The sequence below is a fragment of the Pieris napi genome, chromosome 2 (assembly GCF_905475465.1).
Source record: "Pieris napi chromosome 2, ilPieNapi1.2, whole genome shotgun sequence".
NCBI lineage: Eukaryota > Metazoa > Arthropoda > Insecta > Lepidoptera > Pieridae > Pieris > Pieris napi.
Window position 1 is genome coordinate 7,210,184 of NC_062235.1, and position 19,035 is coordinate 7,229,218.

General features: G+C 32.2%; 2 protein-coding genes across 7 annotated transcripts in view; one reads left to right on the forward strand and one right to left on the reverse strand.

Annotated features, from left to right (window-relative positions):
- LOC125062384 (protein FRA10AC1 homolog) lies at nt 1-6,325 on the forward strand. 2 transcript variants are annotated; one of them, XM_047668285.1, is made up of 5 exons: nt 1-119; nt 2,729-3,013; nt 4,608-4,767; nt 5,407-5,616; nt 6,207-6,325. In XM_047668285.1, the coding sequence occupies exons 2-5, from the start codon at nt 2,741-2,743 to the stop codon at nt 6,275-6,277; spliced, it is 714 nt and encodes a 237-aa protein (XP_047524241.1). In that variant the 5' UTR covers nt 1-119; nt 2,729-2,740; the 3' UTR covers nt 6,278-6,325. The 2 variants fall into 2 exon arrangements, with proteins under 2 accessions (XP_047524241.1, XP_047524231.1); XM_047668275.1 differs by lacking the exons at nt 2,729-3,013; nt 4,608-4,767; nt 5,407-5,616; nt 6,207-6,325 and adding an exon at nt 198-2,675.
- LOC125062361 (cytosolic purine 5'-nucleotidase) overlaps nt 6,312-19,035 on the reverse strand; it is a 21,956-nt gene continuing 9,232 nt past the window's right edge. For all 5 annotated transcript variants that reach the window (XM_047668237.1, XM_047668234.1, XM_047668262.1 and 2 more), the window contains 7 exons: nt 18,364-18,538; nt 12,477-12,699; nt 11,881-12,028; nt 11,172-11,326; nt 9,199-9,295; nt 8,697-8,810; nt 6,312-7,904 (listed from right to left, as the gene is read on the reverse strand). In XM_047668237.1, coding sequence (XP_047524193.1) covers nt 8,703-8,810; nt 9,199-9,295; nt 11,172-11,326; nt 11,881-12,028; nt 12,477-12,699; nt 18,364-18,538 — 906 coding nt within the window. In that variant the 3' untranslated portion in view covers nt 6,312-7,904; nt 8,697-8,702. The remainder of the gene's footprint in view (nt 7,905-8,696; nt 8,811-9,198; nt 9,296-11,171; nt 11,327-11,880; nt 12,029-12,476; nt 12,700-18,363; nt 18,539-19,035) is intronic.

Genomic DNA, 19,035 nt, shown 5'->3' on the forward strand with positions numbered 1-19,035 from the left:
TTTTATGGCATCAAAGGCCAAAGCAGTTAAGTGCAGTGTAAACTGTGTAGCATAATATTTTTAGATGTAGAAAGTTGGTGTCAGCTGCTTATTATTTTTCAAAATCGTGCACGTAACAGGTAAATATGTCAGGGTACCTTATTAGAATTTAACTAAGTAAGATTTCATTGTAGTAATCCGAATATACTCGTTTGTAGGTTAGAATAGTACGATTTAATATGCAGAACAACCCCCAGGAACTTTCATGGCAGGCGATTCAGGCTATTGTCGGGGTTAAACTTCCGCCTAATGTGTTGCGATTCGACGACATTGAATTTCATTTAATTAACTCAAGATTAGGTGAAGAAGATTCGGATTCTGATGTTGAAATTATCGAAAATGATTGGGAGTCGGACAATAATGTATCGTCAAAGCCCGAGCATTCGGACAACGAGAAACCTTCACCTGAGAGAGGGCAGAGTGAGTCACCTATTCTACATCTCGTAGAACCTGATAATAACAATTCAGGAAAAGATTTATTAGACTATAGAAACTATCTAGCCAAAATGGATACCAAAGATATCGAAATCGATCAAACTATTCTCAATCAAAGCGACGACGCCGACAGCTCAAACGGGAATGTCATGTCCATTGAAAATTATTTAGAAGTAACCTTGTCTACAGACTCTGAGGCTAGTCATACTTGTAGCCAGTGCAACCAAATATTTTCCAGTGAACAGTTGTTGTCATCGCATAATTGCAATGCTAAACCCACCGAAGAGAAAAAATATCCATGTCATGTTTGTTCAGAAAAATTCCCTAGCTATTGGGAACTCAGAAAGCACATTAACAGTCATTTTCCAGGAATGCTGGATTCTAAATCAAGCTTTTGTCACTTGTGTCAGAAAGACTATACGAAAACAGGATTCATGAACCATTTGAGAAAGCATACTGGAGAGCGCCCATTTGTGTGTGAGTTGTGTCATAAAGCATTCTCCCAGTCAAGTTCACTCTCTATACACATGAAGTTTCACCTCAATGTGCGCAAACATGCATGCACTGTCTGCGAAAAGAAGTTTGTTACCAAAAGTGAACTGTCACGACACATGACTGTTCACACAAAACAAAAGTCATATTACTGTGGTGTCTGTGATAAAGCATTCACTCGTTCTGATAATATGAAAAAACATGAGAAAACACATGGATAATAATGAGCATCAACTATACAATTCTTTGAGGAATAAATTTGTAGCTGTGCTTATGTTTACATCATATTTTATGATGCTTTTTCTAATGAAGCTTAGATTCTCCCATTGCCAAAAATTTAGTCATAATTAATATTTATAGAATATTATGTTTTATACCAAATTGAAAAAAATTCTTTCTAGTTCATATTATAATTAGTCATTATGGTGTGTTATTGCGAGTGATTCTACTCATATAGTGTGCTGCTGTATTTGCTTTTGAGTTAGGTTTTATTTATAAATTTAGTTATTTTTGCATGTTCAGTAAACCTAGTAAGTAGTTATAAAACCTTTGCAGGTGCTGTAATGTAAAATGTCACACATATCTCGACCCAATGTTGCCTTTTTAGATATGATAAAGTGATATTTATGTGGATATAGGTCAAATGTCCAAAGATTCCGATAGCCAAGCTGTAATGTTTGTATTAGAGATAGGAGAAATATTAATACATTTGGGGCCTTCTATAAAACTTGTCACAAATTGTTCCTGCTTCTATTTGAAAGCTTTAACAACTCAATATATTTTTGTATATCTTTACTTTAAAGCATTTTTGTGCTAGTGAAGTGTACACATTGCCAAAATTTAGATAAGATATAATATTACATTGTATTCTTAATATACTGTGCTGTAACCAAAGCAATAACTAACTAATGTGCCTATTTCTATATATTTACTTTAAGTAATATACCAAATACATAATATATTTTAGATATTAAAAGTTTAATAAAATAAATATTATCATATATTTATGCCAAATGGGGAAGTCAATTACACTTTTTTAACTGTAATTAGGTAATAGGGCACTTTGAAGTTTTTCCTGTTGACATGGTCTCAAACTGTAAATTTAGTTTCAAATTAGTTTATATTTAAAATGCTATTTATTAGTGAACTTAAATTTGCATCACAAATAATTGTTTAATTATTCATGTTTCTGATACTATAGTTTTATATTTTTCCATGTATAGAATGACATCAATTAGGTATTGACTTAGTAAAATGTTGTTATCCCAAAGATTGGCTAAAAACCAAAGTTATATAAATTTAAGTCATTCTATGTGCCACTTCATTTAATGTTACTTGGTTGTTAATACCAATAACTTTATATCTATTTTATTGACAACATATTGTATTTAGGTGTAGACAATAATTACATATTATTTATTATACATTTAATTTTAGGGGTTTATATGCATGACTTGTTCATAGTTTTAAGGTTGAGCCAAATGGAAAAAGAACACAAAAATCTACAAGACTGACAATAATATTCAGAGTAGATATTAACTTCTGCACAAAACACTATTTATTGATGCCTTCTTACTGCGATATTTATATAAATTGCACCTTGTTATAAAACTCATCATGACAATTAGAATAAGATCCGTTTAATATATAAATAATTTTTATGAAAATTGTAATAATTACTGATTTTATTAAAGAGTTGTTTGTTGCAAGTCATGTTTTATTTTGTTTCCAAATTAAAATAGACATTTTCCCTTTGTTCTAGGTTGTCGTTGCGATGTCGGCAAGGTTACGTAATCTTAATCCATATGAATTGCATAAGTACTTGGTTAATGTGTATTGTTTAAATACAAAGGGCTCTACGGGACGTCTTACACGTGACACATCTAAGGATAGAACAGATCTTGATGTTATAAGAGAAAATCACAAGTTTCTTTGGGAAGAGGACGATGTGGCTGACACATGGGAGAAGCAGTTAGCTAAAAAATATTATGATAAACTCTTTAAAGAGTATTGTATATGTGATTTAAGCAGATATAAAGAGAATAAAGTAAGTCCTTTGTTATATGAACAATGCGTATAAACAGACATTAACAGCATAAAATTGTAGGTTTTATAGTCTAATTTAAACTAATAATAATAACGGAGAGGCAATATGAGATGAAAAAACGTTGAGATACTTAGTTTCCCCTAACTGTTAACATAAAATGGGGATCTGCCCCTCTGAATTTGAATGGCCTTTTTTTGCCCGAGAGACCTTCCTTTGTATAATGCGTAACAAGCCAGGGAGAGCACAATAGCGGTACTGCCTTTCTGTAGGCTAAATATAGCGCGTACGGTATTAACCCGCAGATACAGTAGCGCACATCTGCTCACCATTTCTTGTATTCGACATTGAATATCAAGGCGCAAGCTGCCTAACAAATTAACGAATAAATTATCACTAATAAAAGGCCTCCCATGAGATTTGGAATGAGGCATTCGATAGTTATTATCCGATGTCTAAATCGGTACCTACCTAACCTTATTTAGAGAAAAATAAAATTTATACAATAGGTTTATCTTTAAAATAAAGTACATATTATCACTCACACAATTATTATTTAATAGTAAGGTTAGTTAAGACACGTAACCCTGGAAGATGGCCTACATGGGACAAACAAATAAATTTTCTTTATAGAGTTAGAAGAAAATAATTATCGGATGCCAGGAATTGAACCTAAGGTTAACGTGTTAGACGCAGTGGGTGGGTTAAGCAAGCTGAGCGTTTGTTTCTAAAAACAGAATACGATCGGGAAAATTAAAAATTAATTATTTTCACATTTTGTGTTAAAAAAATATTTTCGTCGATTTATTTCTTATTTATTGTTCGTCGTTCAATATTTTTAATTAGGTAGCAAAAGATAATTATAATATTATTTACATTTTACTTGATGATAAGTGAATGCCTAATTGCCTATTTGCATGATCTTCGCACTCATCAACTATAAAATAACTGCTGAAATAAAAACAACATGTTTTGTAAACAATATAAAGAAAACGCATGCACATTAGCTAACTAACTTGTTATCATGTTATTAAATAAAAAGTTGCAAATATTAATTAAATATAGGAGTACCTACAATGGGCGGCGTTATCAAGACTGACTTTCTCTATCCCTAACATGAAACACGCTACTTGATGCATCACAAAGCTTCGGTGATATGCTTCAATTAGCTAACAGTATGTTATTTATAAAAACAGTAATCTATAACGCTACTCTTCTAGTAGGCTTTGCATCTCTCCCATTATACCGTTTCTTATTATGCATAAAATTGTACATAAAAATGTGATTGTAGGAGTTCAGTAACAGACAAATATTTATCAAATAATAACAAAAGAAGGTACACCAAGTAAATAGTCGAACTCTAGTCCGTTGAGAACTTATAGTCAAACTACAACACAGGCGCTATATATTATTTTACGTTTATGTTTCTCAATAAAAACTTCTGATTAAAAAACTCTCAACGGATATAAACACAAATTTATTACATTATATGTAATTAGCAAGCTTTATTTAAATGTGTAGTAGGTACTTGCGTAAACCAAAGATATGTTGTTACAAGATGTCGAATTTTTCTTCGAAGATTTCGGTTTGCGTTTAGGTAGCACTGAGGTGGCGTATCGAAAAAGAAGTTGTTCTTGGGAAGGGACAATTCCACTGCGGCTCTAAGGGGTGTAACAGCGATCAAGGGCTAAAATCGTGGGAAGTTAATTTTGCTTACCGGGAAGGCGACGAAAAGAAGAACGCACTTGTTAAAGTTCGTGAGTATTTCCTAATACATTATTGTTCCACATTCTAGGTACTTATTAGGTATATAAGTATTCGTAATTGTTTCATGTAATTAACACCAATCTATCTTAGAATTGTATTTTATAAGGTAGCGAGCGCAATTTGTTAGCTAGAATAATTAGTTGTTAATAGTTTAAAGCTAAATAAAGTTTGACGTTTAAAAAGCCTCGCTATGTTACTTATGTCATTTAAATAATTATCTATACTTAAGACATAAAAGCTTATTGTATGTAATTGATTGATTATATAAAATAATTTTGAGATTAAATTTATTGTTTCATAATTTTATAATCATGTACAAGCAAGTTTGACAGTTAAATTTCAGAACATACGTAGAGACCCCAAACCAAATTATCGTTATTTAGTTGGGTCTTGCGATTCTAATATGTTTCAGTTAATAGGCCATGGTACGAAAAAATGCGATTCCATTTAGGAATCTACACTCATCAGCATGTCAACGGGATCGTTTTAACAAAGCTCAAGCTGATGGCCCTTAGTATATTTACGGATTTCTATGTCATAATCCGATAGCATTATCTGACACATGTTATAATATTATGTACTTACGTCACTTTAAAAATTAAATATTATCTTAAATGAAAATGTTCCAGGTCTTTGTCCAGAATGCTCCGAAAAAATAAACTACCGATCTAAAAAGCGGGAGATTAAAAGGTTAAAGAAGAGTCATAAAAAGAAGAAACGTGGTAAAGAATCAGTTGAAGAAGATGATGTACCCCAAATTGAAACTGAAGACATATCTGAGGAGCCATCGACATCAGTCCCAGCGGTGAACGATGACGGAAACTCTTTGTGGAAGAAAGGTCATGATCAAAGATATTAATTTTAAGATTCGATGTGGCCAAGTAGAAGTTTAAGAAGTGCGGCGCCGCCTCTTAGGCACATATTCTAGAACGTCAATCAAACTTAAACTTAGTTTTACAATCTGTCAAACCATTTTTTCTGTATGAAGAGGCATATTTACAGTGCTCAAGACGAGGCTGTAACATTAGAATATGGATTTTAGATAACTAGTTTGACTTAGTGGCCCGCTGCATTCAGTGTAGCTTTTGCTTACCTCAAAACGTAATACCATACGCGTATTATCGAGGGTCCGAACTGAGACACGGTTGTCCAGCCCACATCGGAATAAAAACCCTATTCCTGATGAATTTCCCCTGCGACAAAAACCTTTCCGCGTTTCATACTATAGACAAAACCTATTAGGATTACAGTAGAAACACCGTCCATTTGACACATAAAAATTGTATGCCTAAACATAAAACTTAGCCAAGTTTAATATTTATATAGAAACATTAATAGCATTTGATCGGATTTAGGAATGAAAACTAAAAATGTATTGTCACTTTGTGAACATCTTCGTCGTCATCCTTAATGCTTAATATTTTTATAGGTGTTCAAGAAACAGAAGAAAAATCTCGCGAAGAAGAGTTCGAAGACTACTTGGAAGAATTGCTGTTATAATATTATATGAAGGTTATAAATAAAATACACAATGTATGATTCATTCTATTTATTGTGTTCAATTTTACTCTGGTAATTTAAAAATATATTAAAATCACTAGTAATAATCACATACTTGTAATCAATAGTTAGGGACAATACGTATCTAATCACAAATAACAATTAATATGTGCAGCTCAGTCAATTTTAAGTGGAGTCTAGACTGGCTAGAACAAAATAACTCTATGGAAACAAAAGCATTTTTTATCTTCGAATTAAATACCAATAGTTGAAAAAGCTCCTTTTTCCTAGAGATTTATATATATAGATTCAGAAATAAAACAAAGATTAAGTTGTATTGGGTTTGACACTCGCCTCCCTTAGTCTTTTCTATTAATAAACTAGAGATCGCAAGCATTACGTTACACATGGAAAATATATTGCCATTATAGTCACCTCTTTGATTTAAAACATATGTTGACTATTAACTTCGGATTTATTTTTCAATTACATCGTTTATTTGAGGTTCGCTTGACACCCGCAAAAATTTGAAAGGACATTCATTGGAAATATTTAAATTAGGATGTAAAAATAGTTTTTCTTTTTAATTTAGACTCCACTTTACACTTAGTGTCACCTATAGCTACATTTAACTCTACCTAATAACAATAATTATTATCAGAGATTATTCATGTGCGTACAGTAATTGAAGAAGTCCCTTTTCAAAGCCGTAAGAACTCAAAGAGCAATGACGTAGCTGTCTCTGTCTTTTACAAGGTAATATATAGAGAGAAACAACATCAAGTCGCTGAATTTAGATTTAATTTTTTATGTAGTATGTGACTATAAGGACTGATAACTGTATAATTATATATATTTTAATATTGTAATAAATTGACATTCGAACTTACCTTAACAATTATACCAATTGTGAATATTACACAACAAAAAATAAAATTTATTATTAACATAAATCTTACAAAACACAACATACAATGACTTATAAATTCCACTAGAAACGCTTTTTTTAAATTTCAAACTTGTGCTTTACTGGTAAATTTTCAACTTTAAAAAAACTTGTTGTTCGTAAACTTAATTGTTAGAAAAGTAGAATGAATAAGCCATTGTCCAACAAAACATACTATAACTAATTGTTAAAAGCCAAAAAATGCTGCCACAATTTCCTTTTAATCTTGATCAGCCACAAATATCCGGTATAGCGAGGGAATTGGGAACCTTGCAAATGTCGACTCTTGATAGCAATGGGGACGCTCGAAGCGCTTTAAACATGACCCTTATTTGCGCCAATCTAGCGCTTAAAACTATTCCTATGATAACAAAGCTCAGTTTGAGAAAACGTTTATTACTATTAAAGTGCTTGATTAAGCGCTATCGAACACCCATCCAGCGACTAAAATCGGGCAATAAGGGGCCTAATTACGGTCCAGTGTAAATTGGTGAATACGTCGTATTGGTTATAATAATAAACATTTTGTCACTAAAAATGATCCTTTAGGACTCCACAAATTAGATGTCTAAAATTGTTAATATTTAAATTTTTATACATTAAACATAAAGGTTTAAAGGGAAACAATTATATTCATAACGTAAACCAGGCCAGTGTCTCTGCGTCGGTCGACTATTGTACCTACAACAATACACATGAATTAAATAAATAGGTTTCTCTTGTAGTGATTTCCACGGCTTACCTTTAATCGTTACGAAAAGCGTGGAAGGGCGAACATGATGGAATATTAAAGATAATTTATGGCGGCGCGTGGTGCGCATTGAAATCGAATGGCGAAGAGTGTGGGAAGCCCTTGCCACTTTGCAAGCGGATTAGGAGCTTGTATATGATATTATATCATTAGAATAAGACTTAATATTGTTAATACTTTATTTACGAATAAAAATACAGTGCAAATAAAGCTTTATTCACAGACATTGTTGTCTAATTTGGACTCAAGATAGTAGTACCGCTTTTATTTATTTATTTGTTGGCAACACCGTTACGTCATTATAGTTCGACAGTAAATCTATACACTTATTATGAAAAAAATAGTATAATTTTCGTGAATAAATGAATTGACACTAAGCCAAGTCCTTCCTATCGCAGACTACCATGTTAAATAAAAACATCGTAACCATGCGAAAAATACAAACTTAAGTTTAAGGTTTATAATTAAGCAACACAATAAATAAAGTACACATAGAATCTAGGATATCTATTCATAGATAGATAGGAGTACGTTATGTTAATCTCATGTCCTATTTTTACGCGTATGATATAGGCGTAAGTCTAAAAGTGACCTTTAAACTTCTTTCTTTTAACTTTATTTTAAATTTTAACTGTTAAGTATTTTTGATAATTAAATCAGTGAAAGACTAATCAGCATAATACACAAAAGGTTAATTGAATAATAACCCAGTTTAAAAATACCTTGTTTTATTTGTGTGACCCCTTAGAAACATCTTCATCGTCAGAACAATCTTCGTCGTGTGTGTGTGTCAGTTGCCGGGGCGTCTCTGGACGGACATGGGGTACTGTTGAGTTCTAGAAAAAATATAAAACATATTTATATGGAGTAAGATACAGACCACCAAGGGCCTGATGTCGTGGGGGTCAAGAATCTCCGAAAAATTGCGTGACGTAATACTTGATCGCCTAACAGGAAAACATCGTGAAGAAACCGGGCATGCCTTACACCCAAAAGTCGACGGTGTGTGTTAGACACGGAAGGTTGAACCTACTCGCCTATTAGAAATGGTCAAAGAACAGATACAGAAATCTGAGGCCTTGACCTAAAAAGGTTCTACAACCTATATAGGTCTAGGCCTCTATATATGTTATGTATCAATGGCGGTATAGTAATATATAATTCAATAAATACACGATGTAGTCCCACAAGTTAATATTCTACTATTAATTAATTATCTTATACCTTGCTGTCCGTATCCTGTGATCCAGCAGCTTCATCAGAGGAAATCTCGGCCACGCAAGTAGCGCTGAGAGCGCGTTGGGCGTATGCCTGTCTCGATCTGTGGATAAATATTAACGAATTTACATTCATACAATTCATAATTTATATTATTTTGAATGAGGTATTTTTGTAATATCTCGTGTGTATTTATTTTAGTAACATTCAATAAAAAAATATTTTTTTTAATAATAATAAGAATAATAGTTAATGTACTTTTAAACACTTGTTGCAGTGACACATAATAAGTAATTTTTTCATTAATTGCAACTACTGTTGACCAATGCTTATAAAGAACCTATTTGACGTTGAGCGTACAAAAGTGATCGCTGGCGTTTATATAAAAATACCCAAGGCGAAAATATAACCAAGACCAACTCAAGCAATTCTCTTTCCTAACTTAATATATGAAATGTACAGTATATGTGTAAGTAAAAAGCTAAGTTTTTTCAATATTATGTAATAAAAAACAATTCTAATCACCACGATCATTGATCTATATAGTTTTAATATAATTATTAAGTAGAAGGCCAAGTTTAGCTCTCTGGGTGTCAGGTCAATAGTTTGTTACAGTTTTATCCTCTACTTTATCTAACATTGAGATCGAACTTAACGAGTGAAGTGGATGCGGCGACAGATAAGAGCCGCGTATTTATTTATTAAATCAATTGTTTGTGATATCAACCTAAAAATATCCCAATGGTATAACCATTATAATAATAGTGACAAATACAGAATAATAAAAACGCTTTGAGTAAGACATTTCTTTTCATTTCCTTGGTTATTTTTTGAGACAGGATGAGATATCAATGCATGATTATAGTTTTTTTCAGGAACCCGCCAAAACGCTTCTTTAGACAAGATGGCGTCGCACCATTCCTTATGACATCACAACAAACTCAACCTCTGACGAAATTAAACTCCATAACTCCATTGGATAGACGTAGAAATATTTACAAGCATGTTACGTCTAATTCAACTAATTCAAATTCAACAAATTCGACTAATCTGTGACCGCTTTGTGTCATGTGACTTAAGTATGATAAAATATTATTAATAATACTTTTTTTTTTAATAAACCCATAACTTTTTTTTTAATAAAGCCATGTTTTATATGGATTACTCAATAACACTTTATTTTTCATACTGTCAAATAGCCTATTCGTTCGATAACTGTGCATGCTTTCGTTTAGTGCAAATAAAGTTCACAAAACGCATTTTTATATAGAACAGGGGGCAAACAGGCAGGAGGCTCACCTGATGTTAAGAAATGCTACCGCCCATGGACACTCGCAATGCCAGAGGGCTTGCTCATTTCTTAAGGAACCAAAAGTCGAATTACTTTTCCATACAAAAATATAATTTGTTATGGTAAATGTAAAATTAGAAGCATTTAATATGTCTTTCTTTATTGATGTTCGTAAGTGCGTTACCTATATGAATAAATGAATTTGAATACAATTCTACGTATAGTGCTACGAACTCAGGGTTAAATACTACTTAATTTTTGTATTTTTTTAAGTTATACTTCTTTAGGCGCGTTATGAAAAATTGATGAGAGTGAAATTTTACATTGCGCGTGACCGTGACACAAAATTAACAGAATGAAGTTGCCCACGAAAGATGCTACGGCATTGGACATAATTTAAAAACAACATTCGAATAATAATAGAATTTATGTTACACTTAATGTAAGAGAATAATAATAAATATTTATTTATTTAATTTTTCAAATGTAAACTGAACTTTATTGACTATAATGACTCCTTTTCCACTCTTTGATTATTTATTAATTTTTAATTATTAATTAATTGTAATTAATTATTTGCATTCAATCAAAAACTATATTTAATGATGCCAAAGAAGTATAACTTCTTACGCGCGTTCATAAGTACACGCACCCTTTTTTTAGTTTTAATTAATTAATAATAACATACCTGTCAATAGTGGGCGTATCAACGGTGAATCGTTGTTCGTGTGCGACTGTAGACTCGTGGGGCATGAGCATAGCCGGGGCACGGAACATGTAGCAGAAGGGATAGTACATCAGGTTAAGGAATGATGCTGCATACAGGTCTGCGTACCTCACCACCTGGAACAGTAATATAGGACGGGTAATTAAGAGTGGCAGAGAGTTTATTGCCAGTTCTTCTCGTCCGTTCTACTCCTTTGATTTGAGAACTGGCAGTAAATGTAAAATTAAAAGCATTTAATATATACTTCTTCATTGACGTTCATAAGTGTACATTTATTTACCTAAATTAAAAAAAGAATTTGAATTTTATTTTTTTTGACAATTGACAATGTTATTTCAGACGACATTAATAACTGATTTGTTTCCCATGGGCATAGACTGAAGAAAAAAAATGATAGAGGAGATTTTGAATTGACAAAAAAGTTTATAAGTTTTTTATTAATTGATATACAATTCTTAATTTATTTTGTCAATTTCGATAATCATTCTAACATGTTTAATTTTTGGTAAACTATTACTTATTAAATTGTGCGTAGCAATAATGTATCTTTGAATTTCAATATTATTTACACCTAAATACAACGTCCGAAGCCTCAAATATACTGTACCTACCTAGGTAGGTAGAAGGTAAAAACATTATAAATAAGGGATTTTGTTTAATTTTCTCATACCTGTGACGAGAAGAAAGTCTGTCTAGACCCGGAGCGGAAGAGCGACCCGAGCATACCATAAGCAAGATCCATCTTGTGTGTGACGTCACGAATGGCCGCACGCAATTTTGATATATCTGGCTTCTCTTTTGTACTCGAATCGAGATCTCTGTAAAGAAATTATATTTTATTGAATAAAGAATTAAAATTCAACGAAGTATACAAATATGTCGTTAATAATAAGATAGTGTATAAAAATTACTTTAACAGATAAGTAAAAGTAAAAGTAAAAAATCATTTAATCATATAGGTAACATAATGTACACTTATGACTCGTCAGAAAAGAAATACATAATAATGCTTCTAATTTTACATTTACTGCCAGTTCTCAAATCAAGGGCGTAGAACGGAAAAGAAGAACTGGCAATAAACTCTCCGCCACTCTTTTTAATCGCCATTTTTTTTGTACACAACGTTTGAAAGGAGCTGCAACCATTACACCATGTAATAATAATAACATAAGGTTTACGTGACAAAAACTTTGTTATTACACTTTTAGTTAGAAAAACCTAAACCAAGTCAGGAAAATTGTATGTAATGTCTCCAAAATAACTCACTTGTACATATCTCCGAGTTGTATATCCAAATTTTGGAGTTGAGCAAACAATTGGCACTTGTCTGTCCAAACATGAAGCTCTTGGACTAACTCTGGAACTATGAGGAATGTACGCCATCCACCAATCTTCTTGGACTTCAAGATGTCTCCGAATATGTGGTCACCGATGTACAATACGTCTTTTCCCTTGGCGCTAATCAGTTCCGTGAATACGTCACAGGATCCTGTGGATTAAGAAATAAGTATTCATACCAAATATTGCATAAAACGGCAAAAAATATAAATCAGTTCTAGTAGATTTTATTTTGATCTTAAACTTTTTAGTAAAATTCGTGTTCGTTTAAATGTTCACTGTATGTTTACACTACTTTAGTCAGTAAAGCCACTCCAAGGGCCCTCATATTGCTCAAGGCATTTTAATTTGGGCATCGACCGGGAATAGAACCTAAAACTTAGCTACAAGACCCTTTAGCGATTTTAACAGGGTTCGCTTGACTCTAAATATCTATGAAAATTCATAGCGGTTTTGGTACTTAGAATATGATGCGACGTTGCCGCACTTACCCGATTAGTACTAATAAATTGCTTGAACGAATTTTTAACTTAGCGCGCTTTTCTAATTAATAATTATAACTGCCACTCTGTGTGTGCGTGTACTTATTTGCGTGTTTAACGCTCATTAAGTGTCGGCATTATAATTTCAACACCGATATGAAGTTCAAGGGCAAACGCACACTTTTCAAGTATTTCTTTGCCATATGAAAAATATTAAATTTACATTATGATCATATATTTTATGTTTTAAACAACTTCTTCACATTTCTAGTCTCTTATAGGGTTGCTTGGGAGCCAACATTGATTTTGTGGTACAAGAGGCGCTCTATGACGAATCCTAGGGTTATAAGACCAGGAGTAAATAGGAGAAGATCTACCCATGCTACCTCTTGGTTTTGAGTGCAGTTAAGCCGTTGATTCTGCATTAGAATGGGTGACCCACCCCGGAACCTGTTTAACGCGGCCTTGTAGGTTGTGTACCCGGGGTGGGTGAGTTTTTGCTCACCAAGTCTCTGAATATAACAGATTCTGGTGTAGATCAAGTCCTACATACCCGTGCTACTTTCGGGGGCAGGGGATACGCAAATGCATTTCCGCCTCAGATATAAAAAAAGGGTTGACCGAGAGAGATCGCTTAGTAGAAATATAATAATTACAGTCAAAATCTGTTATAGCGACATCGAAGGGACTACTCATATTTGGTCGTAAAAACCGATAGTCGTAACAGCCGATGTCGTTGTTATTAATTATTTAATACAATAGAATTCAGCCGGGACCTTTGGTTTTGGTCAGTATAACCGGTATGTTGTTCTAAACGATGTCGTCGTAAACGGTTTTGTATTCTTAAATTCTTACATGTGCAATATGTGTGAGTAAAATATAAATAAAAAAATATGGAATTCGAGAATATGTATATGTACACGTTCCGATTACAAAACAACATGACGTCGCTCGTTCAAACTCCTTAAAACATCTAAATAGCTCGACATTGGTTGCTACTATATCTAATAGTTAAATAACAATTCTTTCCATTTAACGAACCTTTAATGTCAGAAAAAAACGCAGTCTTTTCGTCGTTATATACGGTCTAATTAATGAGCGTTAAAGATAATGCCATGTTTGTTACAATGGTTACGCTGTTATTTCCGAACTGCGCACAAACAAAAAAGATAACCAACTTGGAGAAACAGTGGTTTAAAATTAGCAATCGGTAAACACGTTTATTCTGACCCATATTACTGATTTATTATAAATAAGCCTGATATTACAAGATAAACTTCATTTATTATCTATAATTCTAATAAAAGCGTAACGTATGTGCGTGGTACTCGAATGGAACGCGATACACACATTCTCAGTTTGAATATCTTTTCTCAAAACAATGAACTGTTTACTCGGAATGACCTTCGAATTAAGCGCACTGTGATGAGTGTTCACGAAAGTAGTTACTTTATTAGTAAGACAAAAACATGATCTAAATATTACTTCAACGTGTTTAACATAACGAACAGTATTAAAACAAATGAAGATCACATTCAGTCTAGTTCGTTACTAGTTTGCAGTTTAGTCTCTTTTTCATCTCGTCAGCAACAGTATTAAGTGATAAAACTATAAAGGATTGGCGTTACCTTACGCCTGATCACGTAACCATTTTTATACCAAAGTCACTAGTGATAACAGATCACTGTCACAAAGTATAATGTCTAGGATTCCAGCGGCCCAATTATAACGTGGATTTAAATAACAGATGGTTACGACGTTATTTTCATCAAAAATTAATTATCACAATTGATGACGACTTAAACATGTGATAATATTCCATAGTAACCAATAAGATAAGATTATTTATGACGCAGTAACCAAGGCAAATAATAAACTTATTCAACGCTCTATTAAGACACAGATTTAAACACAAACATAGATAAAAATAAAATTTTATGTGTCCTGCATTCGTAACGACAGATTGAAATAAAACTTTAGTGTTTATAAATAATTTAATAAACAGAATTGACAAGCTGAAATTTGTAAACAGATTATTTATCAGTCGATGACACGATATGTAGTGCAACTTTCGCCTTTAGGAACTAGAATTAGAATCTGGAATTTCGTTCGATAACCAAATTGTTTGAAATACCAATAGATCGCTTTTCCACGTAGGTTTCATTTATTATCTATTAACGATAATAAGCAATTAACCTGTTCTTGTACCAAATTGAAACTATTATTGTTTTTACGCGGCGGGAGTCATCTTTCGTTTTTCAAAAGGAATCATGCAGATGATTTTTAATTTCTGAATATTATCACTAAATAGCAACACGGATTCTTAGGTTAATGTCAGATGATAACGTATTATCATTGATTTTCACTTCGATAAGGATAATAAATACAAATTCTTTTAATTTTTTAGCTATACAAATATGCAATTTCTATTTTCTTAAAATTTGTCCTACGTTAGTACTGTATAATTCATCACTGATACGGTAACATTGAGTAGCGAAAGCGGTCGCAAAGTGACACGTGTGAGAAATCGAAATAACTATATATACGTAGATATAGGGAACAAAGGTCGGGCTATATATATGTCACCGTAAAATTGTAAACACCGTTAGATTGTAATCTATCTCGCGAGATTATAAACCGTCGAAAGATTGTGAACCTCAACGAACTGCTTACAATTTAACGTATTATTATTCGGTGTTTACAATTTTACGTTAACATATTAGACCAGTGCCGATAATTTTTGAAACCAAAAAAAATTACAGTAGGATGAAACCCATTAGAAAAGCAGGGGAATATGATCAAAATGAAAGGAAAAATAAATTACGGTCGATCTGAGGTCGGGAAGGGGTAGGGGGGGGAGTTTTAAGGGTAAAAAACGGTTTACCTCGATTTCCGGCAAAACTAAAAGTCCTATCGAAGAAAGTTAAATGGCAAAGTTGTAGGTAATAAAAAGATCTAAAACTTTTGTATTTACACATTTTTCACATAACCTCAAAATTGGTGTGAAAAATTTAAAAAACCAAGTTTTTGGTTTTTTATTTTTATCTTTTACAAAAATTTATTTTTTTAAACGAAATTTGGTGAAAACTTACCTTATTATGTCCCAAATATACTGTAATTTATTTGATTAAAAATATTTATTTGTTCGCCTTATTTTGAATTAATATCGAAAAAACACCCTAATTTTCAATCGAAAATTCTGACGTCAAAATTTCAGCTTTTTTCAAAGGGTTGGTGTGTTTTCAGTTCGTTGAAATCTCTACTTTCCTATGGTAAAAAAATATATATATATTACCATAGAAAATCTTCTCAGAAAATGCAAAACATCGTATGCAGTAACGCCCAGACCCGTCATACCCTTCCCTACTTCTCTATGAATCTTCTTTAAATTATAATCAGATGCCTATTTATTACTATTTTAAGATAACTTATATATACCTGAGTGACCTAAAAAAAAAGTTTAGCCTTTAGATGGGCTAAAATTTTCGTATTTCATAGAGAAGTAAGGAAGGGGATGACAGGTCTGGGCGTTACTGCATACGATTTTTTGCGTTTTCTGAGAAGATTTACTATGGTAATATATATATATTTTTTTACCATAGGAAAGTAGAGATTTCAACGAACTGAAAGCACACCAACCCTTTGAAAAAAGCTGAAATTTTGACGTCAGAATTTTCGATTGAAAATTAGGGTGTTTTTTCGATATTAATTCAAAATAACGCGAACAAATAAATATTTTTAATCAAATAAATTACAGTATATTTGGGACATAATAAGGTAAGTTTTCACCAAATTTCGTTTAAAAAAATAAATTTTTGTAAAAGATAAAAATAAAAAACCAAAAACTTGGTTTTTTGAATTTTTCACACCAATTTTGAGGTTATGTGAAAAATGTGTAAATACAAAAGTTTTAGATCTTTTTATTACCTACAACTTTGCCATTTAACTTTCTTCGATAGGACTTTTAGTTTTGCCGGAAATCGAGGTAAACCGTTTTTTTCCCTTAAAACTCCCCCCCCTACCCCTTCCCGACCTCAGATCGACCGTAATTTATTTTTCCTTTCATTTTGATCATATTCCCCTGCCTTTCTAATGGGTTTCATCCTACTGTAATTTTTTTCACTTTTTATTTATTTTGAAGGCTATCTGCACTGGTCTATATATAAAGGATACCGGCGCAGATTCACAATTTTGATTTTTTATGTAACCTATACATAATATATAAGCTTTGTATTAAGCAAATCCAACTAAACATTTATTTTTATTTGACAAGACAAAACATTACTATTTGCGGCTACTATATAAGGTCGTTTGTGCTCGCTAGTTGCTTATAACACAAATCAACCCACAGGCCACGTAATATTCACACTAGATATTATAAGACGTTAAAATACTGACCTAAATAATACAAGTTTTATAACCCAAATGGGTATTGACTACTCTGTTGAGCTACGTATAATCTGATGAAATATACTTATAAGGAATCTTGTGCTAAGTTCAATGTGTCAGGCTCATAATCCACTACTCAGAGACGACAATTAAATTTAACTGGATATGCTCTGTGGTTCAACTAGCATTAATTCGGTCGTAGCAGGATGTTCTATAGCCTAATGTTTTCTTCGGTAAATAGACTTTGAAATGCAAAAATAATATTTTTTGTGAGACATGGTATCTAGGACTTTATGTAGATATTGATGTCTTCTATAAATCATCGTATGTACATATATTACATACTTTTGGTATTTTTCACAAGTTGGGTTACATCGTAATTTCGTACAGAAACCTTAGTTTAAAAAAATAGCGTACGGTTCTAATTGCGAAATAAATCTTTCAAATAAGTTTTGAATTTTTGATGCATACAAGCAAACAATCAAATCTGTCTTCAAATAATCGATAATAATATGATAAACAGGAAATAAAAATTGTTGATTCAATTAAGAACGAGATAATATTATTTACTGCGCAGGGACAGAAATATGGAAACGTATTTACTAAAGTTTAGCTGTCCAAAACTAAAATTCCCTATTAAAAGATTAAGCGTATAAAAATTGCATGAATTGTCTTTGAAAAAGCTTATACTCTTCCAAAAATTATATTATGAAATGTCTTATAAGGAAATACGCAAATACGCGATATACTACAGTTAAGGTAATTTAATCTTTCAAACTATTACGCATGTAAAAAAAGTTTGCCTAATGCAAACATTACTGTCAATAATATTCTATAAATACAGCTCATATCAATAAAATATGTATATTTTCAAGGTGAAATTAGGCCTTATATCAAGCAAAAGTTCTAATTCAATTCACCTAAACAACTGGTAAGGAAATTACCTCCAGAATACACAAGACCCTCATGCAGAGGTCCAACATGGTGACCCATTTTGAGTGCCCCGGTACGAGTGTCCACTTGCCGAAGAGTTGTGCCCTCGCCGAAGAATAGGGGCTTCTTCGCATCTACCACGATCCAGTCAAAGTAGGTCTTCCAATTCCTGTGAGGATCGCCGGGCTGTGAAATATTTTTTTATATAGGGTATATCATATCATTGGTCTTGAAGACGTCTTTTGTTTTTAGAAATTATTTCCTTTGAAACTGGTGGCTTTAAAGAGATATTATTATCGCCGGATGTAGAGTAGGTATATTGTTGTTAATTTTGTCAAAATAAAGTAACGATAAATTTATTATCAGAACGTCATATCATTAGTATTCAACTTTCTACTGTTATAACTATTGTATTCGCTAGGTATTTTCTCCAACTGATATATTATTATTGGTCATTTTATTATTTTTCATTAATATATTTATCGCTTTGTGTTTAAAACTTGATATAAATCAGTGTATTAAATTATATTATAAAATGTTTAATTCAATGTATTAACACCGAAACATGTAACATTGGAAAATATTTTAATGAATTTTCTAATAAAGATGAATTTTTAGATATTACTCTTTACCCGGCAATGATGATTGTGAGAATGTGTATAGAATGATATCGAAATAGGAAA